Here is a 27,850-nt window from a genome sequence, read left to right as displayed (position 1 = left end):
AGGTGAAAAACCCTGGCACAATTGAGATATCCCATCTACTGCTACATTACATCAGTTACTGTAAACAGTCCCTAAGGTGGGACAGAGGAAAGATGAAAATTCACAGAACCGATACAGCACAATTCCTGATCTACTCAACAAAACCAGCATTTCTTGAGCAGACGTGTAGGTGGAATAAAATGATAGCAAAACCATTAAGTCTTATTTGAAAAACTCTGCCTTTTTTCATACAACTTTGAGGTCCTTTGACAAATAAAGTGTAAACCAGCAGCACCTGGTAAGACTTACTCTATTTTCTGTTAGCAGGAGTAATTGTAAGAGCAACAGAGAGTGAAATGGAACTAAGCAGCAGAAGAATCTGCACTACGACTAATGCTCCAAGACTGGATTATTCTTAGGTAACACTCATAGGAGACATGAGGTCTACAGAGACTATTTCTATTGGTATTAAAAGCTACAGTTAATTTTTGAAAGCTGAATTTTATTATTAAAGAGCGGTAAAATAATTTATCACATTTTGCTTTGACTGAACACTATAAACAGAAAGATCTGTGTATAAATCATTAAAAATTGCACTGCCCCTCTATTTATTCTGTTGCCCTGATCCATCAAAATATTAAAGTGTCTGTGCAAAAACGGCATTTTCACCTCCTGTGTATTCAGTGATGTGTGGTGATTTCACTGATCAAAATGCAGTTTTACTTTCATTTTATTCACTACTGGGCCAACACAACTGGACTGTACTATGTACTCTACTCTCTGGCCTTTACTAACAAAATCAGTAGTTACATTTCAAATTAAACATAAGTGTGTGAACTCCAGCACGAAAGAACAACTTCTGCAGTTAGCAGGGTTTGTGTAAGGTTTCTTGTGATCAGAGACCAAGCAAGAATAATGAACTGTCAGTTTAAAAAAAACAAAAAAAGAAAAAAAGAAAAAGATAAATACTTTGGATTTCTTAGTCAAGCACATTTTATTTGCTAGGTATTGAGAAAGAAATGTATAGTTTCATAGTTGGTTTCATAGTTCCCTTTTTAAAGCAGAACTGTATTTGAGAAACAGTGATTTTCTTTTGAAAGAAAACATTTTGTGTGACTAGTCTGTTTAATATATATTTCTTGGGATGACTTAAGTGAACACCCCCCACTTACCTAGCTCAGGGTGCATCACTGTTACTTCTCTGCAGTATTATGCTGGTATAATCTTATTAGTACAAATGTAGTTTTAATAAGATTCACCACAGCAAAAATAAAGGGACATAAAAACTGAGGTGGTGTAGGCCCATAGTAGAAGAACAAAAATTACTGCCTAGCAACAGAAAACACAGTAAGTCCACTCAGCTCTCCTGTGGGTTAGCTAATTTCTCTCTACAAAGGCTTACTGGTTGTTCCAAGCAAACACTGCACTTCAAGGTCCTTTAATCTGGAGAAGCACAGTGTCAGAAGGCACCTGCCACAGCCTGTCTGGAGGCAGGGTCAGCCCCTTTTGTGCCACAGACCAGAGGGTACCTGTCTATCACAGCAGCACACCTCTGACAGCTAATTAAACCGCTGCTACCCGATACAGAATCCTCTTATGCAGAAAGAGTCATACCTGCCACTGGGAAACGGGGGGAAAGCCACGGATTTCAACTTCTTGTCTTCTGCGGCTGTTAAGCAGTTCTTTATAGTCTCTTCAAGCTGCTCTTCACACTTGTCTGAGCCCCACTGTGGGATGTGACAGTGGATGACAAACTTTGCTGCTAGGCCGCTAGACTGAGTAAGTGCAGCTAACACAAATGAAAATATAACATTTAGTTTTGAATAGAAACCACCCCACAATGACCTCTCAATCCAACGTACTTTCTTAATTACATTACCTCTCCAAAGAAATACATTAGGAATTAAAATATGCCACAATGGCTCACTTGCAATCATAATCTGTCTCGTCATTACTTTTGTAATCAATTATTATTTCTTCGGAGACCAAAGAACCCAGGGCTCATTTGGTTAACACAGTTATTCAATAATATTTTTTAGCTTTCTCATTCAGCATGGCCTCTGGATTTATTTTATGCAAAGTATCAAAACCTTGCACTGAACACAGTATCATTAATCCCCCAATAGACATTTCTGCAGTGCCGTCACAGCCTTATCTGAATGCTTTGCACAGATATTTAGACCCACTTCACAGCTGGGTAATTTCAGACAATGACATGAAAATCAACGATGTTTGTTGAAAGTCTCCACCAGTTATGTCCAATTAGAAATCTCAGATTAATTTTTCAGAAAGCCTAATATTTCTCCAGGACCTGCAGAGTCCACAGCATGGCAACAGTTTGCTTTTGCTGCAATTGCGACCATTAGCACTTCTGGAAATCTGAGTCTCTGGAATTTCAGGTTAAGCAGCCTGAAATTAGCTGTGCAATTAAAGCCCAAGGATGAAAAACTTGGATTTATTCACTTGTCCATGATTGCAGAGGAAGTCTGTTGCAGGCACAGAAGAATTCTGTCTAATGCTTCACTGTGCTGCTTGAATTTCAACCAGAGAGAATCGTCAAGCCGTTAACCATAGGGAACAAATTGACTGAAAACAACACAGGTATCCTGTGAGTAGCACTTGAATTCAAGCCCATTAGGCTGGAGCTCAAGTGTTTGCAGTAGACCTCCAGTGATTAACAACAATTTATTATCACTTGCATCAAAACCAGAAGGGGCGATTTCAAACACAGTAACACAATGCTCAAGAGTATACATTTTCCTCTCTATTAAACTAAGATTATCTTCTTTCCTGCGACTGCCTTAATAGCTTAAAAGGAGTCTATTTTCCAGTTAGGTGGTAGTGTTGACAAAGAAAAGTAGTTTACTTTGATGTTATGGCATATATTTTTGATTCAATGCGAAAGTGAAGCAAAATACCTTGTACAAAAATTTCCCTGTCATTTGAGATTATAAAACTAGGCTATTCATTTAGGAAATTTCCAAAACTAGACTATTTAAAGCATTTAGTTTCTTGACTATTGAGATACTAAGCCAAATAAAGCACTAGAATATATATTGTAACTTTGCTCCATCCTCCCTCCAGCCACCTTCAACCCCTATAAATTGGTTTAATTTGTCCACAAAGGAAGGCATAATCTCAAGTCCCAAACTATTCACTGCTACAGATGTGTTAAATATTTGAAGGGAGCTCTTCTGTAATTTGTATTTCTATAATGTAGCTGTAGTGCCTGGGAGAAGAGCAGTAATTGCTTTCCCAAAAAGCATGCCAGTTCTAAAGATCGTATCACATCTTTATTTGTGTTCAAAGTAAGGTAATTGTTTGGATTATACTGTTCATCAAATATGCATAAAGCAGAATAATTTAAAAACTACCACCGTTCTTATACCTCATATGTTAGACTAAGAGTTGTTTGATTCTCACTAAGGAATGCAGTACAAACAGGACAGGAAAGATGGCACAGAGGTGACAGCACAAGTTTTCCTTAATTTTTGGACTCCCACAGGCAGGAGTTGCCTAAGATAAATTAATCAGCCTGCTGCAACTTATGGTGGCACCTAGAAGCCCAAAGACAGAATGTGCACAGCACACAGGTATCCTATTCTTCCTTTCTTTTCATCTAAGCAGGCTATCCATATCAGCAACAGCTTTGAAGAAGAAACAGAAACATTTACATCACATAAGCAAAGGCACGTATATAATCAAGAACAGATCAAAATGTCCAGAGAAAAGAACATATGAAATGAGCTGTTTCCAAAAGAGAGCGTAGTATCCTTTTTACCTTCAGCAACTTCCAAAGGTCCTTGAGATTTGCGAAGCTCTTTCACCGTTTCTAAAAACTCTTTCCCTCCAGCCTTTTCCAATGCCTTGCCTGCAAGGACACAGAGCAAAAGGCCTTGGCTTCAAAGTATCAGTATGAAAAAACAACTCTACACTATTTAAAAGAAGAACATTGTACACATATTATCCTGTTTCCCTTTATCAGAGGCAACTGATGTTTATGTTTACCACTGTATCTAGCCACAGATAAAGTTTACTTTTTATTGGTTTTGAAAACCCCTGCATGGTATTACTGGAAATTACTTTAAGAGAATTATCTGTAAGAATGCTGTCTTACTCTGACTTATGGCTAAAATAGTGAAGAGTGGGATTTTCAGAACTCAGATTTTCAGCCTCCAAAATCAACTCAACATACAAACCCTACTACTTTCTTAACTAAACACAGCTGGGATGCCAGTGAAGGTCTTGATGACTGACTGTATAAAACAATGATCCAAAAGCCCGCTACTAGATTCTGTCCCTATGTGACTGACTGCATATCTTTTTTACCTCCCCCTTGCTTAAATTTCCATATTTGTACACATTATTACATTATTTGTAATAATATTTCCTTATTTCACATGAGCAGTATAAGGCTTTGAACATGAGTATTTCTAAAGTATGTAAAATCCTACAATGAAAAGCATAATTAGAAGAGTTATTAATATATAATTTTTGTCACGGAATTTTTAGAGGCAAATGTAAAAATAATTCAGTAAAGACCGCAATAATGATTATTTACACCTTTGCTGCTCATGTGCTTCAACAAATTATCTGTGTTTTGACTGTCGTAAGGCATCATTAAAAAAAAGATAAATTAGTGATTAGCCTGTTATACCTAGTCAGATCCAGCCTGATTTTCAGAAGTGTTGTAAGTGATATTTTATGGCCTGGGGAAGATTCAGATGAAACATGATGGGATCTCAGCAGGCAGCTAGTAGACCAGCTACTGTTCCAACTCTAGATCTGTTTTTATTGCCTGTAGCAGAGCCTCACCTATTTCCTCCTTGAGGTCTATTTCAGCAGTTGTAGGGTGAACAATGCCTTCTACTTTCATGGAGCCAATATGGCTGATGTCACTCTGTGTCAGAGAAAGCTGTAAAATAATAATGAGGGAGTAGAAAAAAATAAAATAGTAATCCAAGTGCAAAATCATTTTCATACCAAAAAACTAAAATGAAAGAAGGCTGGATTCAGTCTTTCAGAGATTAGTAGTCTTACTGTGTTCAATATGTGTGATTCTGATTTTTAGCCTTTAATTAATCTGTAAACCACTCAGATCATTTTGTGATATGCCCACGGCTTGGGAGCTTGCTCCAAAGGAAGTTACTGCTAGAAAATTCATGTTCTAGCACCACACTTTGAAGAGAAAAGGCTGACTTTGGAAATCTTTTGGAAATGCTTTTGTTTAAAGAGAAAAACACTAAAATTAGAAGGCTTTTCTGTAGAAACACTTGCCCCCAGTGAACTACTGTAAGGACTGAGAAGAAGGGCTGGACACTATCCTGATCTATAAAGGCTTCACCGCCCCACTAATTAATTCCCCTTTCAGTTCCTGGCATAAATAAAATATGGAATGCTTTACCCACCCATGCATCTGGATATAGGAACTGGCCAAAACTTGATGTCTCAAGGTGCTCAGAAAAGGCTGCTCCCCAGATTTCACAGCCTCATCACTTTGAGCAACAACACAGGACAGAAACCCTAAAAATCATTAAAAAGACTTTACAGTTGCTGAACATGTGCCCAGCACGCTTCATTTCTTCCAAGATACACTGTAGTACTTAAGTCCTAACCAGAACAATAAGCACTGCCCATTTTAGAGAAGAAAGCGAGAAGCTGCACAGATCCTGGAGGAACTTAGGACAGGACTGAACTCTAATAAAGGAGATCAAAGTTTCACCTACCCAGCCAGATTACAGCTTTTAGCAATCTTTTGGATCTATTATGTGTCTGGCACATTCTAAACCACTGTTTTAGCAAGAGATACGATCAGACAGACTGAACTCTTAAGTGCTGCTTCATAAAACAGGGTACACCATCAGTACAGGGGGCTTACAGAAGCAATTTCAGGAAGAACACTTTTTCCAGATGACCTTACTATTTGAAATAATAATAATAATAATAAAATCCTTGCTGTATCTCCATAGTTAAATCTGTAGGAAAAACTCCAGCTTCACTCAAACGGTCCAAAAATTAAGGCAGGCAAAAAACTCTCCCTCTTGGTGAGTACAGGAAAAAAAAAAAAGTACAGGACCAACAGTTGGCTGGACACCAAGGACACATGGGTATTTTGGTGGGACAATTTTGTAATTCTGGCCAGGCAAGGTGTCACAGTCTGTGCTGAGATGGAGAAGTAGGCATGCCCTGCAGCTCTGGTGAGGTCCTCAATTTGAACAGTGAGAGAGCGGCGTCACACAGTCCACTTTCAGACAGAGCACCCAGGCTTCTGGCACAAACTAACACATGGAAGTTGCTGGGTGATCCTGGGACCTGGCCCAGAAATACTCTTTTATAAATAATAAATAGTCTAGAAGGTTAAACCTGGTTTGGCAGTATGCCAGGCACAACACAGCCAAGTCCAAACTGAACAAAACTAATACAGCTTAGGCCAAGAAATGAATCAGTATGGCACTCTCTACAGAAGAGAGACTGACCAACATTATTCTTGGAAATCTTTTATCTGCAGACATATTTGTTGAGACCCTCTACTCCATCCATGACTTGAGTGAGTTTTGGCCTTAAATTTGGGACCACTAAGGGAGAACGTAGAGAAGATTTTGTACTGGTGTTAGATCAAAAGCATCCTTCCATTTATGCTAGGCTCCACTGCTGTGATCCCAATCTGTTCTAACTTTGTATTACCTTTTGTCCTGGCACAAGGCTCTTAGAGGACAAGATAGTGAAACCATCCCCAGGTCCATCTTCAGATGTTGAATTTGAAGCACCTTCTTTTTCATTGTCCTTTTGTTTGTTCTATTTGGGGGGAGAAAAAAGCAAGAACTCTCAAAGGAAAAAAAATAATCATCATTTACCATTATTCAGTAATGGATGGATTTAATCAGTTACTACAAATCTCATCTTCTCAGATCAATATATTACTCATAGCCTTTTAATCCCCAAAGATTATGTAACAACAGAGGTCTTCACTGTTTATATAATGCTAAAACATCAGAGGTTCATCTGAGGCATTACATACGTTCGTAGTCACATTAAGAGTCAGGGCGCCCACATCCATCTGCAGTTTTACTAACAATTAAGGTTGTATTTATGTGTAAGTGTATGCTAGTTTATTTTTGCTGCTGACAGAGCAGAGCTCATACTAAATCAAACTTAGTAACTTAGTAACCCAGTCAAATGCTCCAATCTGAAGGAAAAATCTTTATAATCTGAAAAAAATCGAAAGTCTCAGCTAATAAATCATACATCTGAATCCATATTGACAGGAGCAAGTCATCACACCTCCATACAAGCAGTCAGCATGACAAAATGAAATAACTAATAGCTGAAGCTTGAATGCAAAATCCCCTTTGTGGGGGACACTCCTTTATGCAGCCTAGCTCCAGGAGCAGGAAACCTGTTCCTACCGGAGCTGCAGGAGCACATATTCACATCTCTCAATATTTGATTTAAGGTATGTCAAGAAGCTAACTCTTCCTAACAAGTCCCAAACTCTGCATGTGCACAATTCAAAGTAAGGTGGTAGCTGAGATCAATACACAGAGGCATCCTATTAAGCATCCTATTAAGCAGCTGTTTTCTTTTTAAAAGTTGTTTCTGTGTATTCTCAGCTATGGAAATGTATTAAACTTAGAGGCATCCAGAAAGGTGTGCTTAACACAAGTTTAAAAAGCTTAGGTCAAAGCTTAATATCGTTTAATCCTAACCAAAAAAAAAATTTAGCAGCATTTTAAGATGCATGCTCTGGAATGACAAACCAAGAGCACTGATCTGGGTTACTGCTTTACCAAATTAAACCATTTGGGATGGTGATAGAGGATGGGCAACCATAAGAGAAGGTGCATCGGTCAAGTTCTGATTCATTTATTCTTCTTGCAACTCTTTTAAAAACCATTAACAGCACACCTAAGACCTTGTCAAACTAACATTTATGTACCAGGTCAGGACATGTTCTCTGGTCAGTGAAAAAATCTTTCAACAGCAACCCAGTAACTGCACAAGGCTGAAGGCATGGCATCTCTCAAGTAGAAAATATTTTAAAAAACAGCTTCCTTTATTTTAAAAGCTAGAGTTCACTGCCACACAATTAGCGTGGAGATAAAGAGATTCTACAGTTATCAAGAAAGTATTGCAAAGGGTGACATGGAAATCTGAAAAGTTTGCCTCAAAGCTTTAAAGGTTTTTGTTATAAAAATTCATTAAAAAAAATACTGTGTTTGCCTCTATTTCTAAAGTTTAGAGGAAAAAAAAATCCTGGTGTGTCTATTATCAACTCCTACCTCCCATTTCCAGTTGTTACAAACAAACAATGCAGAAGCGCTAATTTATTCCTCCTCATGGTCTTAGTTGGCTTTGATCTACTCCCTCTCCCACACCTCTGGAATCCCGTATCTGCCTCATGCTTACCTTTTTGGGTGTCCGGGCCTTGGTAGACTTTGCCTTCTTCCCACTCTTTTTGTTTACCATGGCTTTCCTTCCCTTCTTCTCAGGAGTAGGGGAAAGGATGGTCTCAGATTTGCCTTTGGCACCCCGTTTCTTGGCTAGAAGCTCTGGCTGAATTCTGGGCAGGACACCTCCACTTGCGATAGTCACACCTTTTAGCAACTACAAGCAGAAGCAGTGTGAAGGAGCACATTACAGACTCTCTTAGTCTGCACTCAAGCTATTTTTGCTGACTACATTACACATACACAAGTAGAGTCCACACTTCCTAAAGCATTGCACCTTGTCCCTTTATCATGAAAAAAAAAAAAACAACCCAAAAAACTATTAGGGAGAAAATCCACAATAACAAGAAACCTGACAGGTGACAGTGAGGTCAGCCAGCACACCCCAGACAACTCTATTATTGTACTGGTCAATCACTCTTCTCTCTTCCAGTGCTGGTCTTTCTGCATACCTGTCCTTGGTGACTCACAAGCAGTGAATGAGGGTAAGAGATGATAAGCGCCTGCAGGCTACCTAAAAAAAAATATGATTGCACCACAGCCCTGCTCAAAGGAGGACTGGCTGCAGATCCCTTTGGCAGGGAAACATTCAGTGAAAGCAAGTATGAGCCCCAAGAACCTGCTTTGCAGAGGTGAACAACAGGAATGGGCTGTGATATTATGTGGAGGACAAAGTCTGGCTAATTCCTAACAGACAGCACTAGATCTAATCCCCACTTCACAGGCTAGTGACCAACACCACAGAGCAGGGAATGGGCTGGTAGTGTTAGCATGCTTTTCCCTCTGTTCTGGCCTCTGTTTTGACTTTTCAGTCCCCTTGACTGGAAACAGAGCTAGATGACTTCATGGGCCCTGCATTTTCATTATTTAAAGCAGTCAAATTAAGTGCAGTAATCTTTCACATGGGGCCTACCAAGAAGAGATCCTCTGATGCTGACTGAACCTTTCTGGCACCCCTGAATGCTGCAATTCACAGCTCATGTCATGATCTCTCTTCTCACTCAACAAGTTTAGCAGATGTGATCCCACAAGAGATCCTCAGAGTCAGAGCACTGCAACCCACAGCCTGGTTGCTGATGGGACTTGGGCATACAGTCAGGGAGGCACTCCTGGAGGCAGCAATGGCAGAGAGTGAGCTAGATCCCTACACAAGATGGGCCTTGCAGCCAGTATAACAGAAAACACACATTTCTACAGCTTTTGGGAAAAGGTCTTCCATAAGGCACTTATTTCTCTAAGTATTGGATGTCCCTGAGGGAAAAATTAAGCATCAAGTTTACCCACTTCAACAGGACTCACAGGCTACAAAAGAAGCAACATTTATATCCAGAGGATTTGAGATGTCTTAGAATCTTCTTTTTTGTTTGCTTTTATTCTGGTGGGCACAATCTTGTCATCTTCTGCTCTAATAATTGTGTTCTCATTCATGTGTCACACTAAACTGTTTCTAACCTTCTGTGGTAGCAGCTTCATTCATGCCACAGCACGTAACTCTTGCACTGAAATGTAAGCAGGTACCTGATTCAGTTCCTCATCATTTGCAACTGCCAGGAGGATGTGTCTGGGGGCAATTCTCCCTTTCTTGTTGTCTCGCGCTGCATTTCCTGCTAATTCTAGAATTTCAGCTGTAAACACATTGAGATAAAAATGAATAACAAAAATGCAGCTTATATACACCCTGTAAACACTTTTTACATTCCTTCTTAACATCCATTTACCTTTTCAGGGGCGTTTCCCAATTTAAATGGTCTTTGCTACAGAAAGGCAGAAACCAAACCACACTCAATGTGTTTGTAAATTTACATAAAATAATCTGTCCCTCCCAATTCCCTGAAGGATAGCTAGAAGAAAATATGCTAAGCTTGGTTCACATAACTTCTTTTACGAGTCCCAAGTCAGAATTCTCTTTCAAAAAACACAAGAAACACCCTACAAAAATGTACATCAGCAGTCCAAAATTTAGCAGTAACCCTGTAACAACAAAAGAGTAAAGCATGCAATGAAACCCCAAACCTAGTACAGACAGCTCTGACAAAACAAAAAGGATTCTCAGGACCAGGTAAGACGAAGACTGAGGTGCATTTAAAGAAATACTTTGAAAGCCAACAAACTAGCCAGGCAATGCTGCAATTCTGCATTAAAGGACATTGAAAATCTGAGAAGCTTCATTTCAGAACAAGATATGAAGGGTTTGACTTAGAGGCAAGCAGAGACAACGTAAGAGCTTCAGTGCATGAACTATTGGTAGAAAGTTCCTTCTATATCTCCAGGAACAGCAGGTCACGTCAAAAGTAGCTTCTCTAAATTTGCAGTAAGATTTATACTGTGATTAAAGTCACTGATCTTTTTTCTAATTGTTATAGAGGAAACACAGACACATCTTTCTGGGTTCATTTAAACCACAGCAATGAGTATAATTCATTAACTTACACAGTTTGGCCCCTACTCAGAAGTTATTTCTCATGTAAGAACTCTATTGAAACACTGAGAAGGAAGGAGAAGGGAATGTTTTGCTCCAAATATCATAAAAATCATATTCACATTTTGTTTCATTTTAAAACTATCCAGTGGCCCTGTCTTCTGTTTTTTGTTTTTGTATTTACATTTACCAGTAACAGGGGTAAGAAAGTTACAGCCTATCAGTGTCCTATTAATGATATCTTACTCCTTTTTATCAACTAAATAAAGAACCGTTACTATCATAAAAAGAAGAACTTTCATGAAAAATTTAGTGGCAATCTACCTAATGCTCTCTGGCTAAAATCCAAAGGATTTCAACAAGAGGTTTAGTTCATGGGAAAAATACATGCTTTCAATTTCACTTAGAATAACAAAAGTGCATACTTGTCAGCCAGTTTTCACTACTATACAGCATGCATACTTAACTGAATGTTGGAGATGTAAAAGCCATTGTTTAGAATTATGTGCATATTCACAGTGAATCGTTTAAGAAACAGCCAGTGTCTGATGAAAATTTTCACAATTACTCATGCACCACTTTCAAGAAACATCAAAATCGCAAAAACGAGCACTTAAATTTTAGGAAATATTAGAACCATGGTTGCAATAACTAGGCCACTGCTATGAGGAAAAAGTATGCGATGGAACAATCAGAAATAGTATCACACCACAAATAGACACTGGGTCTACATTAAAAGTTAGGCCAGCAACCTCGGCTCTGGCATTTCCTAACTTTGGAGCATTTGACTTGGACTTGAAAGGAGGAGACTGAAAAGAGATCCCGCATAATCCAGCTATATTCACCCCTGCAGGGCTGCAGGGCTGGCAGTTTCAAACCCTCCTCCCAGACCTCTGCCAGTGGAGCTAATGCAGCAGAAGACAGCAGGAACAGATTGCCATCCATTGCAGACCAGCATAAAGCAAGAAAAGAGACCCAGACTTCTCCAGTGGGTTTTGCAGATGTGTGCTGATAGCAGAGGAAAATTGCATCAGGAAAAAAAAAAGCAACACATACTTACCTGCGTGGTAACTGAAGTTCTTTCAGATGTGCCAACAACAGGCACATCCTGCTACCTGTGTGCTCACCCCACTCCCCCAGGTTCTGGGTCCTTTGGCCAGCAGCATCCTGATGGTGCACTCAAATCTCCTCTGCCTAATGTTAAGAGCAAAAAACGCAGAACACTCAAATGCCAGCCATCTACCACAGGACATTGGGAGGAAAGGAATCCAAGGAAGAGATGATGTATGGCAGACTGTGGAATATGCATATAACTTATCAAAGGATGCCAATTATTTGCATAGGTGAATAATTGCCTTACCTCCTTCTAACGATTGTTTATATGCATATTTTTCTAATGCTGGAGGCAGGGGCTCATAGTCTTAAGAATGTAAAATGGCACTTGCAAAATGCAACATCAAATCTGTAGGCTTCAATTATCACATCCTCTGCCGATAACAACAGAACCCTAAAGAAACTGCTTTACATTTCAAGTGGAAACATCTTCACAGCTGAGGTTACCTAAATTCTACTGAGAATATAGGTCCTATAATAAAGTGCTATACTATAACAAGCTCTCTTGAAATCGGGCATCTTGATATTCTCAGACGTAAGTTGTTTTATCTTTATGTGCTCTCAGCAGCAGGCATTAAGAATTAAAGTGAAACCTGAAATAATCCTGCTTCCCTCAAGATTCAAAATCCACAAAGATACCTCCACACTGGAAGCATAACTTCACATTCAGACATCTTCAGCGTAGATAGCTACAAGCAAACTAGCTCATTTATGCACTCCACAGTTTACCTTGGCCTCAGATAGACATCGAATGCTGGTCAACAGAGTAATGCCCAGAACTATCCACTGACTCTACACAACACCTAGTGTTTTTAAAGGAGCCTTTTCTCCTGTTTGATAAGCACTCGGGACCAAGGAAGAACATAACTGTCTTCCAGCCAACACAAACAGCAGCCATGCTATCACCTGAATGGGATTACATCTTCTCATCCTGTGACACACAGGAAAAAGAGGTTTCTTTAGCAGATGGATCAACAGATTTGGAGTGTCTGGGAATTAAAAGCATCCTAGCTAGGCCAAAGCTATTTGTTCAGCTGAGCTCAGCCTGCTTTTGTGAAGTGCTCAGCTGGACTGATAAGAAAGATATATGAGAACTACTGATAGCAGAATCGGAAAGATTTCAGACAGGTTATCTTGTTTTCCACTTCCCCTTTAGGATAGGTTTTGACAGTTGCTGTTACACTACCACGTACAAATCTACCCAATAATACCTTTTCTCTGAAAAGACGCATCAGATGATGGAGTCCTTGGTCCTCCATTTGCAAGTGGAAAAGCATCTGCTCGATTTTCTCTTGATGGCAGATGAGTGAAACAGACAGAGGAGTATGCCACCTGATGTCCTTTGAAGGAGGAGGTATTTGCTGGTGTTGTGTTCTGCCCTAATTTAGTGAAGATGGCTTTCCACTGACATCTTCTGTGAGTTCCTCTGACCAGCACACCATTCACGTCTTCTGCTTCCTAAGCAAGAGGCATCTGTATTCTTTGCCTACATTTTGGGAAGGTGCATTACGGGACACATGCAGTTGATGTTTGATTTAGATGATGATGACTGTAGTCAGCCCCATGCACACTCAGAGCATAGTCTGGCATGCATCTGTTGCAAAGTCCATAAATCCAATGGAACCGAGGCCAATTTTTCAGGGAGTTTTAACTCTGAAGCCAGTGGAGCCCAACACTGTTCCAGCAAACACAACCTTCTGGATAGGAATTAAGCTGCAGTTTTGCAATATGATATTCAAGCCTAAGATATAAAACAGCATAGAGAGATTATAAAAAAAAGCCTTAGAACACTGATGAGATTTCTTCACATTAGCTAATCAGTCGAGGTAAAAGTACCTCTTCTCGAGACACACTACAGTGATTGCTGGCATTTTAACAATGGGGTTGATAAGCCAAAGCGCAGATTTGGCCTTGATAATGGCAGTCGGGTGCAGCAATCTTGCATACAAAGGGAAAAAATGGGTATCTATTGGCTCATAACACAGAACACATACCAAAGCCAAAAGGCACTCTGAACCATGTGGCAACTGGGAATAAGGATGCTCAAGAGGTATATGCACCATCTGGATGATGCTAGTCAAGAGGCTCAGTGCTTCAGGGCAACACAAATATAGGCCATTAACAGACCACATGCATGGCTGATCACTCACAGGAGAATCACTGGTCCATGCTAGGCCCTGGATGAATGCAGTCAGAGAGCTCTGGTCCTGTTTGACCCTTCCAGCCTCATCCCCCTTGCCCCTATTCCAGCCATGACTTGCTTTCCCAGGTTCATAGCCCATTCTCCTTTCCTTGGCAATCCACACTTGAGATTTATATCTCAGTTGCCTTTCCTGGACAGTCTCTGTCTCTCCCATCTACTCTTCTCAGCTGTTTTAACACTCAGGCTCAATCTTCCTTTCTAGGTTCTTCATTATCAGCACCCCCTCCATCCAATCCTTGGCCTGTACCCTACTTTTCCAACTTACTCTTCAACTTCCTGGCAGGATTTTTGGACATGCCTTGCCATTTATTTGCCCACTGGTCATCAGTTCAGCTCTCCCCAGTAGCCAGATCCATCCCCAGCTCTGTCTCTAACATTAATATCCTTCTCCCATTACCATCGTCTCCCCAGAATGTTATGATCCGTTCCCAGTCTCCTTCTCTGACCAGTGTGGAACCTGTTCCCAGTCTCCCAGTCTGCTTATCCAGTTAATTCCAGCCTGCCCTTCCCACCTCACAGACAGTAAGTAGGATTAGCCTCTCCTTCAACTCCTATTCATGTACTCCCTGCCCTCAGTCCCAGACCTCTTGCCACCCACCTCAGTGCGACTTTTGCCTTCACAACAGGGAGCTTCCTCCCCCGTGCTGCCTGGTACCGCTGAGACCACAGAAAGCAGACTCCCTGCTCTCAGTGCTGTGACCAGGAGCAGCCGGGGACAGCAATGAGAGGGAAAGTCCTTCTGAGCACCTGTAGCCACGGGCTGAAGCATGCTCAGCCACTGCATGGAGTGGCCTATGCGCAGTCCTGTCACACATCGGAGCTGAGAGGTTGAGGCATGCTCCATCACTCTGGGGGGACGAGGCATAGGCAGTCTGGGCAGCACTGGGAGCTGAGAGAGGCTGGAGCATGCTCAGTGAGGACCAAGTCTTCGGAGATTTTAGCTGTTAAAAATCAAAGAAGTGTCTTCTGAGCACGAGCAACCTGTGGTTCTTCAAAGTTACAGCTTGGCCAAACAGAACAGATTTCTCTGAGATGGCAGAGACCACCCTCCCCCTTTTGTAAAGCATGAAGTCTCTGCTCAAACGCAGAGAAGCACTCAGGCATTTAGAGAAGTTCACATGAATTGTTTTAACCTAACAAAAAACCACGGTTCAACTCGCTTCTGTGAAACAGTTTAAGAACCAGACTCCCTTAGTCCCACCCTCCCAGATTTAGCCTGAAGCAGTTCCCCTGTATGCAGCCTTTCATTCTGAGTAGCCACCATTTCATAGTTGCAAGTCCATGAGACAGAACTGGAATTTTTAGGAGGAAGTATCAGATAATGTTAAGAAATGTTACCAGTTTGATATATAATAAGCCCTCCAACAACAGCCTTGGAAAACCACATTTTGTTTCTAAAGGCTTGCCAAACGCAAAGACTATATTCACACATATATATTAGGAGTAACTAGATCTCAGCAGGGTTAGACCTTGCTAGATGTTTTAATTGAAATATCCACCTTTGTAAACTTTTCAAACAAAACTCTGGATAGAGTACAGGTAGGGTAGGGAGGGTAGGGCTTGAGGGTAGGGAGGCTCTGATTCTATACAAAGAGATCTGGACAGGCTGGATCGATGGGCTGAGGCCAATTGTATGAAGTTTAACAAGGCCAAGTGCCGGGTCCTGCACTTCGGTCACGGCAACCCCATGCACCGCTACAGGCTTGGGGAAGAGTGGCTGGAAAGCTGCCCGGCAGAGAAAGACCTGGGGGTGCTGGTCGACAGCCGGCTGAATATGAGCCAGCAGTGTGCCCAGGTGGCCAAGAAGGCCAATCGCATCCTAGCCTGTATCAGAAATAGTGTGGCCAGCAGGAACAGGGAGGTGGTTGTTCCTCTGTACTCGGCACTGGTGAGGCCGCACCTCGAGTGCTGTGTTCAGTTTTGGGCCCCTCACTACAGGAAAGACATTGAGTTGCTGGAGCGTGTTCAGAGGAGAGCAACCAAGGTGGTGAGGGGCCTGGAGCACAAGTCTTATGAGGAGCGGCTGAGGGATCTGGGGCTGTTCAGTCTAGAAAAGAGGAGGCTGAGGGGAGACCTTATCACTCTCTACAACTACCTGAAAGGGGGTTGTAGTGAGGTGGGTGTTGCTCTCTTCTGTCAGGTGGCTGGAGATAGGACAAGAGGAAATGGCCTCAAGTTGAGGCAAGGGAGATTTAGGTTAGATATTAGGAAAAATTTTTTTACTGAGAGGGTTGTCAAACATTGGAATGGGCTGCCCAGGGAAGTGGTTGATTCACCATCCCTGGAGATATTAAAAAAGCGAGTGGACAGGGTACTTCAGAACATGGTTTAGGGGGCATGGTTAATGGTTGGACTCGATGATCTTGAAGGTCTTTTCCAACCGAAATGATTCTATGATTCTATGAAAGACCACTATCCACAAGCAATAGGTGTTTGCTCAGAAACATTACTCCATTCTGTTACAATATATAAAGGGTTGGGGTGAGAGGGGGTTCTCTCTCTGCTGAACCAAGCAGCTTAAAATAACATTCTCTTACAATTTGTGTAGGCCCCCAGCCTACACATCTAGCGATTTTCTTGCCTGGCTGACTACACATTCTTTTTTTCTAAAACAAAATGTAGGCCCACACATAATCTGCCCTTACCATATTAATGATTTAAATTAAACTGCACTTACTAGCCAGAAGTGGAGCCAAGATACACACTGTTCTAGTTCAAGTAATAGGTAAACAGTGCTGTGCTGTGTGTTATAGAAATATGACCATAACTCAGTCTGCGCTACCGAAGTGCTGCATATACCAGATGTGCTGTTGACAATTTATTACTACACCTTGTAATAATTGCCACAGCTCAGAACAAGCTCCTCCAAATGTTTATCCTAGAAACTCCTTTGAATGCTATGGATCCCTGTGGAGTGGGAAAAGAAGCAAAGCATTCCTCCCCAGACTGAAGGTCAGCAGAGTCACTATGCAGCACGTTATTCAGTTAGAAAAGTTAGTGCAATTTCCAAAACCCATATAATACGGTTTTCATCTTGCAATACCCAGACATCCAGAAGTCTGTAGATAACTTCTAAGCAATTCATAATCAATGATAAAGTAAAGCAAACACACCTTGCTATAGAGAAATTCGTATTTACAAGATTCCTGAAGAGGCCTGAACCTCCACTAGCAAACATACAGGGGCCTACCAACAAAAACAAGGTTGAAAATCACTGTAATAGAGCAAGGGAGCTACAAGAGCTATGAATCCTCTGTCTCTACCTTTCCCCCTAACTCCCTGCAGCCTCTGAAGCATCCCTGCTGAGTCGCACTCCATGTTGCAGCCAGCTAAACAAGCTCCACAAGTCACAGACTTCCCCGGTGCAGCACAACTGCACCAGCTTCACTGAAAGAGAGATTTCTGCAGTTACAAGACTTCACTCTAAGTGTATGAAACTGGATTGTGCAAATATGAGTATACATATGTTCTTAATGAAGTGAAAGATCTTCTCCAAAATCACTTTAGAGAACCAATCTTTCTCTATGATGAAATGATCTTAATACAAACATGTTTGTTCTTACACAGTAAAAAAATAAAATAAAATCAAACGAGTGGGAGATAAGGCTCACCATCTTGGCTTTTGATTCTGCTTTTCAGTGGTGTTTTGTTTTATTTTAAAATCACCTCCTTTTCTGGACTTACCTCTTGAAGGAGCTGCGGGTGAACATAAATGCAAGCTTAAACATTTTGTTTACATTTCTTCCACATAAGCAATACATTTTCACTCCAACTCCAGAAGTAGCCTCAGGAAAAAAAAATAAATCGATTCTCATCTTGCAATTAATCAGCACACATGTGGAAGTTTCTGTAACATGCTATTAGGCATCATCATAAATTTAATTTATTAATAGTGAAATTATCACTATTTCAGATTTTCTCTATATCTTTGAAAGGAAATAGTGCTTTTACTGTTTGGTAGCGAGAACAGGCTTTCATGTGTAAAAAAGACAGCAATGTTTACATAAAGACTGGCATGCTGTTATATGGACAACTAGGCTCCACGCAAGCTGCTTCTTCCATCCATGCCACTTTGGCAATAAACTATGCTTCTGAAACACAACCCTCTCAACTAATTCCATCCAGGCTTATGACTCCTCACAGATTCTCTAATGCACCTCAGTCTTGATCTGTAACACCTAAGTAACCTGAACCAGAATCCTCTCTGCACCGGGCATTGTAACAATTTGCTAAGGTGCTGTTTTCCACAATTAAGAAAGAAACCAAACAGATATGATCGTAGGACAGTCTGAAATATTACAATACATCACAGTATATTGCAGTATATTGTATCACCATGTGACATCTGCCCCTTCCTCTGGGGTCAATTTCAGAAAGGAAGGGAAAAGAAAACTCAGGGTACGTGGGAAGATTTAAAGCCTGAAATAGTTTCTTTATACACTTAGGCAAGCCAAAAGGATTTTTAAAATACAAATTAACAGCCTCCATACTTCATAACACTTTGACACTGCTCTGCAAGGAGAAATGCAGCCAGCGAAATAGAGTTTGTTCACTTAAAAAGCACAATAAGATGTACAAGGTGGGTTTGCTTTTTTTTCTCCTGTTATTTACATCCAGGTGTATCAAAAGCCTAATTCATATCGGTTTTCTCTTGGACAGAAACTACCTAGACGTAACTCCTCACTCTGCAAAGCAATAGAAAATAATCCTTCCAACTAGTGACAGAGCATGGTGCCTCTAAAGGAGAAAATTTCCATCCTTAGCCTCTTCAAGAAGCAAATTAACCTCCTTAGCATTTTAAGCAAATTTCAACAAATCCTGCACCAAAAGTGCTGAACACGTTTGTATCCTATCCCATGGATATCCCTGGCTTCTGTGCGTGATCAGCACTTCCAGGATCAGGTTCTTGGTTTACCTGCTAGGTACTCTATGACGGCTGCCATGTAAACTGGTGCTCCAACACCTATCCGGTACTTGTATGTTCCTTTCTTTAAGTAGCGCATCATTCTCCCCACAGGGAAAATAACGCCCGCCCTGCTTGAGCGTGAGAGTTTGGACATTTTCTTCTTCCCACTTCGGCCTGACATCTTGCAGCTTTGTGCTTTTCAATGTGCTGGTGATTCTTAATCCCTTGCTCCAATCCAAAAGCTGCAAAAGAAAAGAAACAGGATTGGTGTTCAGCATGTGAGAAACATCTTTATACATTACCTTGTTCTTCCAGAAGAAAAAATTCAAACCCATTCTCAGTACCTATTAAAGCTGAGGAATTACTCATTCAAAGTTGAATAACTGGAACATTTGCCATAACTTTTCTTTTGACTACTGCACTGTCAGCGTTGCAATATCACAGAAAAAGTCATTTGGACAATATAACAAAAAAAAAAAAAATCAAATGCACATTAAATAATCTTTAAAAACAAAACCAAATCACACCAAGGCAGACATCTGCAGCGTGGAAGATTTCCATGTTGATTGTTAAGTTTAGCAAATCATAAACAGCTGAGAAGTACTGGCATAATGGACAGCATTAAACAAGCTGAAAAGCAGATACTGGTGCTACCTATAAGTAGAGGAAGTCATACTGTTCACGCAGGAGAAGATAAAACCTACCTACAAACACACTGCTTCTTCACGGGTCTTTTATATGGGGAATTTCATAAGCGTGGCTGAAGAGGAGAAGCAGGCAAGCAGCTATGCTTCAAGCACCTCCCTTTGCGCTGCTCTGGCCTCAGGAACTGAGCCCTGCAGGCCAGCTCACAGGCTTCACCACTTTCGTAATTCTCCACAGATCACCTTCACAGCAGCTCCTGGGAGCCCCAGAAGCCTTCCTCCACGGAGCTAAGAGGAGGTCTTTAATCTCTCATCTTAAAAGGACTGGCTACCACGTTCTTCTGTCCATCAAGATCCCTGAAGGTATGTTTTTTCCCTGCATTAAGCACCAAATCTAGTCTATACATAGGAGCAAAGAAAACAAATCTCATTTTTTCCTTGTTTTTCTGGCAGCTGTGAGATTGCAGGCAAACAGATGACAAACCCTGGACTCGCCACTCCATTTCAAAGTGTGCACGTGGTCGTAGTTACACCCCTAGTTCTCACTCAAATAATGGGGAAGTTTTAACTGTTTACAAGAATTGCTTTTAACTCCATTTTGATAGCTGCCCTGGTGGCCTAATTATGATCCTGGTTACTCCTCTGAAGTAAACGAAGAGCATGTCTGCCACAGATGGTATTTCTGTCAGTGAAGGCACAGCTATGTAATTCCCAGTATTCTTCCACCTCAATGAAACAAGGAAACAAAAGGAGGGAGATAATTTGAAAAACATTATCATGACTTCAGATGATATTGTTAAATTTTATCACAATCTGCAAAATATCCTTCAAAAAAAAAAGTCGTTTGACACCACTGCAAGCCCTTGGAAACAATTAACATTCATCCGAGGAGGGCATAGAAATCTGTGTTTTGTTCTTATCCTGCTTATTACAAATCAAGTACCTGTCCCATACGAAGCCAGACATTCACAGAAACCAGCTCATCTGTAACAGCCAGAGTCAAGGGTTGGTTTCTGTGATAACCTAACCTGAATGCTGGTTTCACTTACAATATCAAGGAAATAAAATCACCACAGGGTCTGCAGGGATCTATAAAACCCTGGCGTGTCCTTGTCTATCAGCCAGATAATTTTTTTCTTTCTGCATGCAGTATATTATGTGGGCACAATAACAAAAGTTGGGAAAGATTAAACCAGTAAACTTATCAGACACAGACACCTCAAAATGGATGTTGCTCATCATCCCACTCCAAGTTCCCTGCAAACTGCCAACCTGGAATCATGAGTGGTGGTAAAAGAGCTCATAAACTACCACTTGCAAGTGCAGATTAAAGGCAATGGCCACTTCAAACAGATAAAAGTGGAAAAGATTCCCAAGCAATCCATTAATTGCATTGATGCAGGAATCAGGAGTGGTGGTAAAAGAGCTCATAAACTACCACTTGCAAGTGCAGATTAAAGGCAATGGCCACTTCAAACAGATAAAAGTGGAAAAGATTCCCAAGCAATCCATTAATTGCATTGATGCAGGAGTAACCAGTTGTGTAGGACAGGGAACAATTGCCAGGAAGCAGCTCAGCTGACTAGGACCAGCAGGTTACAGGAGGCAGGGGGAAGAGCTGTTGTGAAAAGGCAAACCTTGCATCAAGGTGTATAAGCAAGACGACAGCCAGTGCTGAGCGGAGAAGCTATGTCCAACCACAGATACCACACTTCAGGCATGCGCAGCAATAAGAATCCAAAGGAGGGTGATAAGAACAATCAGACGTCTGACACAAACTAAAAGGGAAGGCAAAAAGAAGCAGGAAGACGTGATAATGGTCTTCAGAGGTGTAAAAGGCTGCTTCAAAGGTGGAAGGAGTAAGTGTTCCCTATAAAAGTGACAGGAGAAGAGCAGGACTGTTACAAAAGCTGTGTAGCAGGGAAGAGAGCAGAGCACTGGACTCCGTCAGATGGGGAGGTGGCAGAATCTTCCTGCCAGGACAACTTTAAAATGGTTAAAGAATGTATGTCAGAAATGGCACAGGCAGTTGGATCTGCCTTGGGACTGGAGGCTGGATGAGGTGATCTCTCGAGGTCCCTTCCTCCCAGCCCTTTTGCTCAATGAAATTTGCAATTTGTGACAAACCCTATATAAACTTTGAATTTCATATTATGCTACTGATTAACCTTTATAAAGTGTCCTTTTCAGTTCGTGATAACTGACATTCAAATTAATGAATAAACGTAGGCTGGGAATTAGGTTTCTAGCCATCAGAGGAGTGAACTTCTGGAACAGCCTTGTCTTATGAGTAATATGAGCAACAATAACTCATTTTAAGGTGGAACTTAATAAATGTATGCACTAGGCTACGATCTGATTCCTGCAAGACCGGCAGGACAGTTTCATCACCTGAGAGTTCAGTCCTGCACTGAAATCCCTACAGAGAGCCATGCTGAAAGAGTACACTACAACCAACCATGTATCACAATCATACTGAGCTAACCTCTCGTATATTTGCTCCTATAGTACCAAATCAATGAAAAAAAAGGCAAGCATCATGAGATTACATCTACAGAAAATACAGTGGTTGCACTTGATCTCTGTGATAGAAAATCAAAACGTGTTTGCATAACTAAGCACACCGCTTTGGAGCACGCTGTTGCATTATATAAATTTCTGTTTAATTAATCACTTCTGGCTCATTCTTCTGTTGCTTCACTGAACTTTCCACCCCTGTCTACCCCTTTATTTCTCCCTTCTCTCTCACAGCAAGTCTCAGCCATTTTTTCCCCTGCTGCCAAGGCAACCTTTGGAATCCCAAAATATTTTTCCAAATACACTGCAGGTAACAGATCAGGTATGTTTGCAGGATTTTGTGAGAGCCTAAATACAAAAGAGGTTTCAAAACTGTGCTAACACTCTCTCTCTCTCTTCTTTGCAACTTACGTGGATGTCGTGGTTTAACTCCAGCCAGAAACTAAGCACCACGCAGCCGCTCACTCACTTCCCTCCCACCCAGTGGGATGGGGGAGAAAATCAGGGGAAAAAAAAAAAACAAACCTCATGGGTTGAGATAAGAACAGTTTAACAGGACAGAAAGGAAGAAAATAATAATGATAACAACAATAATAAAATTACAATAATAATAATAAAAGAATTGGAATATACAAAACAAGTGATGCACAATGCAATTGCTCACCACTTGCTGACCGATGCCCAGTTAGATCCCGAGCAGCAATCTGCCCCCAGGCCAAGTGCCCCCAGTTTATATACTGGGCATGACGTCACATGATATGGAATACCCCTTTGGCCAGTTTGGGTCAGCTCTCCTGGCTGTGTCCCCTCCCAACTTTTTGCACCCCTCCGGCCTTCTTGCTGGCTGGGCATGAGAAGCTGAAAAATCTTTAACTTGGTCTAAACACTACTCAGCAACAACTGAAAACATCAGTGTGTTATGGACATTACTAAATCCAAAACATAACAGTATACCAGCTACTAGGAAGAAAATTAACTCTATCCCAGCCAAAACCAGGACAGTGGACCAGGGTATACTGGGGAGTGACATATACAACAGTATGTTCTTATCTTGTCTTGGATCCTATGGGAGGCAAATTTTGGTAGAAAGCTATGGCATAGTCACATCTACTAGCATACAACTCCTGTGGACCTGGACAAAGAAATGTAGTATGCTGGGGTTGCCAACGATCTATGCTAGGCACCTTGGAGGGTGGACGCTAAGGGAATGGTTCACAGGCTCAGGCGACTGACAGTCCTTGGGATCTCACAGCTCTCTTGCACAGAAGAGCTATGCCTGGTCTGCAGCAAAGCCCCAGGAGTTCAGGCCCTGCCGGCTCATTCCTCCCACGGGCCCCTGCCTGGTTTACCTTGGAGGATGCACATCAGCTCAGCCCTGACACAGTTACGTGAGGCACTCACCTGAACTGCTCCAAAGCTGCCAACAGCTGAAGAGCTACAAGTTGAGTACTGCTGTCCTAATTGCTCTCTTCGGGTGATACAGCTAAGCGTTCAGGGCTTATCAGTTGAAAAGCACTGGAGTCTACCCACATTAGTTCCCTCACTGCCAGCTGATTCATCATCTCTACGTTTGCCCTTATAAACTACAGTCTCCAATAAAAAATACAGCCATGCCATTAATGTGAAGTCCATCCTCGCTGATTTAGAACAACTGCATCTATATCTGGCTACGACAACATCATGAGGCTTGGGCAATTTAAAGCAATTTTTTCCAATCCCTTAATTGGTCACAGCACACTCCTACTCTGCCATGACTCCAACATCCCTGTGTTGCTATGGGGGATTTAGTAGCTACCAGATCTCCAGGAGCTCTCTACAGCATGATGAAAATGGGGCAGACTTTTGCAAGCTGGGCCTTCCTCTGTGAAATAAGTCTTATTCAGAGCCCAAAACAAGCAGCAATATTTTCCTTCCGCATGCCAGAAAAAGAGCTCTACCTTCTTGCCACTCTCAGGTGGGTCCTTCCACTACAGACACCACCACCCTGTTTTCTTCCACCATGGTCATCTGCAGAGGGTGCTGACTGCTGCACAAGGACAATGGAACAACAGACGGCCCTGGGCCATTTCTTTCACCATTGTGCAATCCCCATCCCACACCACATCCCAACGGATCAACTTTTACCAAAGCAACCTTAAAACCACTTTCCAGTCCTTCTTACACAGATGCTCAGAAGAACAAAATCTCATCATCATCTTTAGGTGGTAAGGACACATATAATTTTTAGAAAAGTAAGAACAGCCTGCAGACACGGAAACACATTGCAACCTCCAAGCGAGCCTGAATTTCAAAAGCTGGCCAGGAAACAATTTCAGAGATTAACATGTCAAGATCTGGCAAGAAAGCACGGGTGCACGTCAGAAAGTTCAGTGCGGTACAAAATGCCTAAGCTACATCAAATCTAAATTTTTCTCTAAGAAAAATCACAGAAAACAGCAAAAGAACAGAAAGCTTAGTGTGCACAACATAGCACCAAAACTGTTGCAGCCCTGGTGGAGAAAAGTAAATTCTGGCTGTTCCTCTTCACATCCCAGATCACACAAAAGACAGAGGCAAGCTAAGATAACAGCTACACCAAATACGAAACGCACACTAGCAACTAGTTATCACTAAATATTTGAGCAATAATTAGGTAAATTCCTGGTCAGATTAAAATAGCTGGCATTACAGCTTACCCTTCTGGACTTTACAGGTGGCTACAACATCATCTGGCAGACTAAAATTTAGCACAGTGCGCCAAGTGCCCTCCCTCAGACAACTAGAGATTCAGAAGCGGATATTACAATGGGAGCTACACCAGAAGCTGACACAGGCTAAAATGCTCAGGCACTGCTAGATGCTGACCTCAGTGTCCTGGCTCACAGAACTAACACCAGAGTCTTTGCAAGGCTTTGTATGGGAACCATTTCTAGCAAATTTATTCACCACAGGTGCATTGGACACCATTTACAGATGGTTCACATGTACTTGGCGTCTAGGAGTCTTGAATTCCAAATATTGAGAAAACTTGAAGTCAGCAGGCAAAGACTGAAACCAAGGACATGCAGGACTATTAACATGCCTGCACTTTCCTCATCTCCAGCTTAAGATCTATTTGAACAGTTAGGAATCAACAAGCAATCCAAAGATGTTACGTCTAGGGGTCAGAAGACCTAAAGCTTGTTACCTGAATAAATCAGCAAGGCACAACCGATGCGCAAACATAGCTTTATTCAGTGGGCAAGCAGTAAGCCTCCTGGACTCAACCTACTCCAAACTGACAGACACAGAGCGCGTTCCTACTGAAAGAAGCTTCACCGGCACACTGAAGCCAGAAAAAACCGGGGGGTCCTTGCCGAGGCAACTTCTCCTCACAAACTGCTGAGGCTGACCCCCCCCGCGGCACAACACAGCTCGCAGGCTGAGGGGACGACCCTCGGCATTGACTCAGACCGAGTCTTCTTTTGATCTTGCTGAGAGCCGCCGAGCTCGCGGGGGCCAACCCGGTCACCGCCAGGCTCCCGGAGACACCTCAGGGCCAGGCGGCCCGTACCGGCAGACCGACCCCGGCCGCTCTGCGCTGCGCTGCCGGCTGAGGAGCGCAGCCGTTACGGGCCGTTAGCAGCCCCGCCCCGCGCACGCCACGCCGTTGCCTGGACACATCCGCCCCGCCCACTCCCCCTCAGAGCACCGGCGCGCCCGACCCCACCTCCCCGAGGGGCGGCCCCAGCGGAGCCCGGGCTAGGAGGAAGCGCGCCGATTGGCCGGGAGCCGCTGAGCGACGGGAAAGGGGCTGGGGTGGGGGGGGGCCGCGGCGGCGCCGCGTGCGCGCTCCGTTGCCGGTCGCGCAGGCGCCCTGAGGTGCGGCGCAGGGGAGGGGGGGGGAGTGGCCGTTGGCTTTCCCGCGCAAACGCTCCCCCCCCTCCACCCCCCCCCCCTCCGCCATCCCTTCAGCGAGCTCCCTCCCGCCGTCACGGAGGCTTCGCCCGCTGCCTGCGGAGGGGCGGCGGTGGCGGCCGTCGCGAAACGCGTCCCCGGAAAACGGGAAAAGCTCCCGCGGTTTCGCCTGGCTGCGGGGCGCAAGGGGGGGAAGGGAGGCAGCCAGCGGCGGCCGGAGGCGCGCGGGGGCCCGCGCGCAGGCCCCAGGGAGGCCTCGCGCCCCCCCCCCCCCCGCGCCCCCCAGGGCCGGCCCTGCTCGCGCGCGCCGCCGCCGCCGCCTCGCGCCCCAACCGTCGCCCGCGGCGGTTCCTCACCACAGCCACCCCCCCCCCTAAGCCCCCCCGGCTCCTTTCCCCTCACGGCGGCCGGCCGCTGCCCCCGCCCCGGCCATGGCCGGTCCTTCCCGGGAGACTGCGGAGAAAGGCGGCAGCAGCAGCGGCGGGAGGAGGAGGAGGAGGTGGGTCGGGGGGAGCCGGGAGCGGGGAGAGGGAAGGAGAGGAGCGGGCCTCGCCGCGGCCCCGGAGCCCCCGCGCCGCCGCTCCCCTCACCTGCCGGCGCCTGCTGCCGCCTCCTTCTTCTCTTCCCTTCCTCTTTTTTTTTTTTTTTCCTTTTTCTCCCCCTCTTTTCCTCCTCTCCTTGCCCCCCCCCTCCTCCCCCCCTTCCCTTTTTGGCTCCCCCACCCCCCGCCCGCACCCTTGCTCCGCCTCAGCCGCCGGCTCTCTTCCCGTATTGTATGTTTCAATGGCGATGGCGGCGGCTCGTCTTGAGGGGGGTGGAAGGGGTTTCCTCCTGCTCCGCATACCGCCTCTAGGAGGAGTCACTGCAGCCCGGGCCTGCAACAACCCCCCTATCGCTGCCGCCCTCCCAGACATCGCGCCGCTCCTCCTTGCCCGGGCCCCAGGGCTGCTGCTGCTGCTGCTGCTGCCGCCGCCGCCTTCCCGCAGGCACCCCCTCCCCGCCTCTTCCATCGCTCCCCACCCCACGCACACTCAGGAGAGAAAGGGCTCCCCTGACCCCAGTCCCCGGGAGCTGCTGGGCTTGCATTAGTCGGGGAGCATAAAGGAAGAAAGCCAGGCTTCCCGTCCTTTTCCCTGGTCACAGGATGAAGGAGTTTGGAGCCGTAGAGGTTTCAAAGGAGTCCCAGCTTGGGCTAATGCTCGAGGATAGGTTTTGAGGTGTCCTCCGCCCACCCTGCCCGGTTTTTGTTGGGAATGGAGCCGCCCATCCCTATATCCCTTAGGCAAGGTGACCTGCACGTCTTGGTACGGTGCATCTACTCCAAACGTTCCAGCATCCCCAAACTGGCTTAAAACAGCCGTAACAAAGAGTACTGGCAGCTCTTTGTGTCTTGTTGCGTTGGAGCATTTAAGGGGTTCACGAGCTTTTCAACTCAGCCACGAGGGTTGCAAACTTAACTTGCTTTCCAAATGAAAGCTGAGTGTTTTCTTTCCCCCACAGTTGCACGGGTTCAAGAGCTTGAGCTCCAAGATATGCAATAAGTGATTGTATTACAAGTCTTGCAGTATGTCTGTTGGCAGCGCCAAATACATGATCACAGACTGATGCAAACAGAAGAGTGCAGGGCTACACCTCTTAAATGGATCTCGGGGAGATTATTACACAAAATTGGGTTTATATCGTCATTCCTGTACAAACATCTTGCATCGTTGCACTGATTTTGCCTGAAAGATATTTGGGGGCTAT

At 43.6% G+C, this 27,850-nt stretch overlaps 1 protein-coding gene across 2 annotated transcripts in view; it reads right to left on the bottom strand.

Annotated features, from left to right (window-relative positions):
- LOC128146926 (core histone macro-H2A.2) overlaps positions 1–27,030 on the bottom strand; it is a 29,716-nt gene extending 2,686 nt beyond the window's left edge. Inside the window, exons 1-8 of one of the 2 annotated variants that reach the window (XM_052798918.1) lie at positions 26,840–27,030; positions 19,077–19,309; positions 9,945–10,051; positions 8,386–8,583; positions 6,664–6,774; positions 4,795–4,894; positions 3,761–3,850; positions 1,594–1,768 (exon numbers count right to left, since the gene is read on the bottom strand). In XM_052798918.1, coding sequence (XP_052654878.1) covers positions 1,594–1,768; positions 3,761–3,850; positions 4,795–4,894; positions 6,664–6,774; positions 8,386–8,583; positions 9,945–10,051; positions 19,077–19,248 — 953 coding nt within the window. In that variant the 5' untranslated portion in view covers positions 19,249–19,309; positions 26,840–27,030. Of the gene's footprint in view, positions 1–1,593; positions 1,769–3,760; positions 3,851–4,794; positions 4,895–6,663; positions 6,775–8,385; positions 8,584–9,944; positions 10,052–19,076; positions 19,310–26,694; positions 26,804–26,839 lie in introns of those variants that run through there. The other variant, XM_052798919.1, reaches the window with a different exon arrangement.
- Positions 27,031–27,850: the final 820 nt, after the last annotated feature.

Source organism: Harpia harpyja, chromosome 10 (genome assembly GCF_026419915.1).
Source record: "Harpia harpyja isolate bHarHar1 chromosome 10, bHarHar1 primary haplotype, whole genome shotgun sequence".
In the NCBI taxonomy this organism is placed as follows: Eukaryota; Metazoa; Chordata; class Aves; order Accipitriformes; family Accipitridae; genus Harpia; species Harpia harpyja.
Note: the sequence above shows the minus strand (reverse complement) of the source record. Positions and strands in the feature narration are given on the sequence as shown.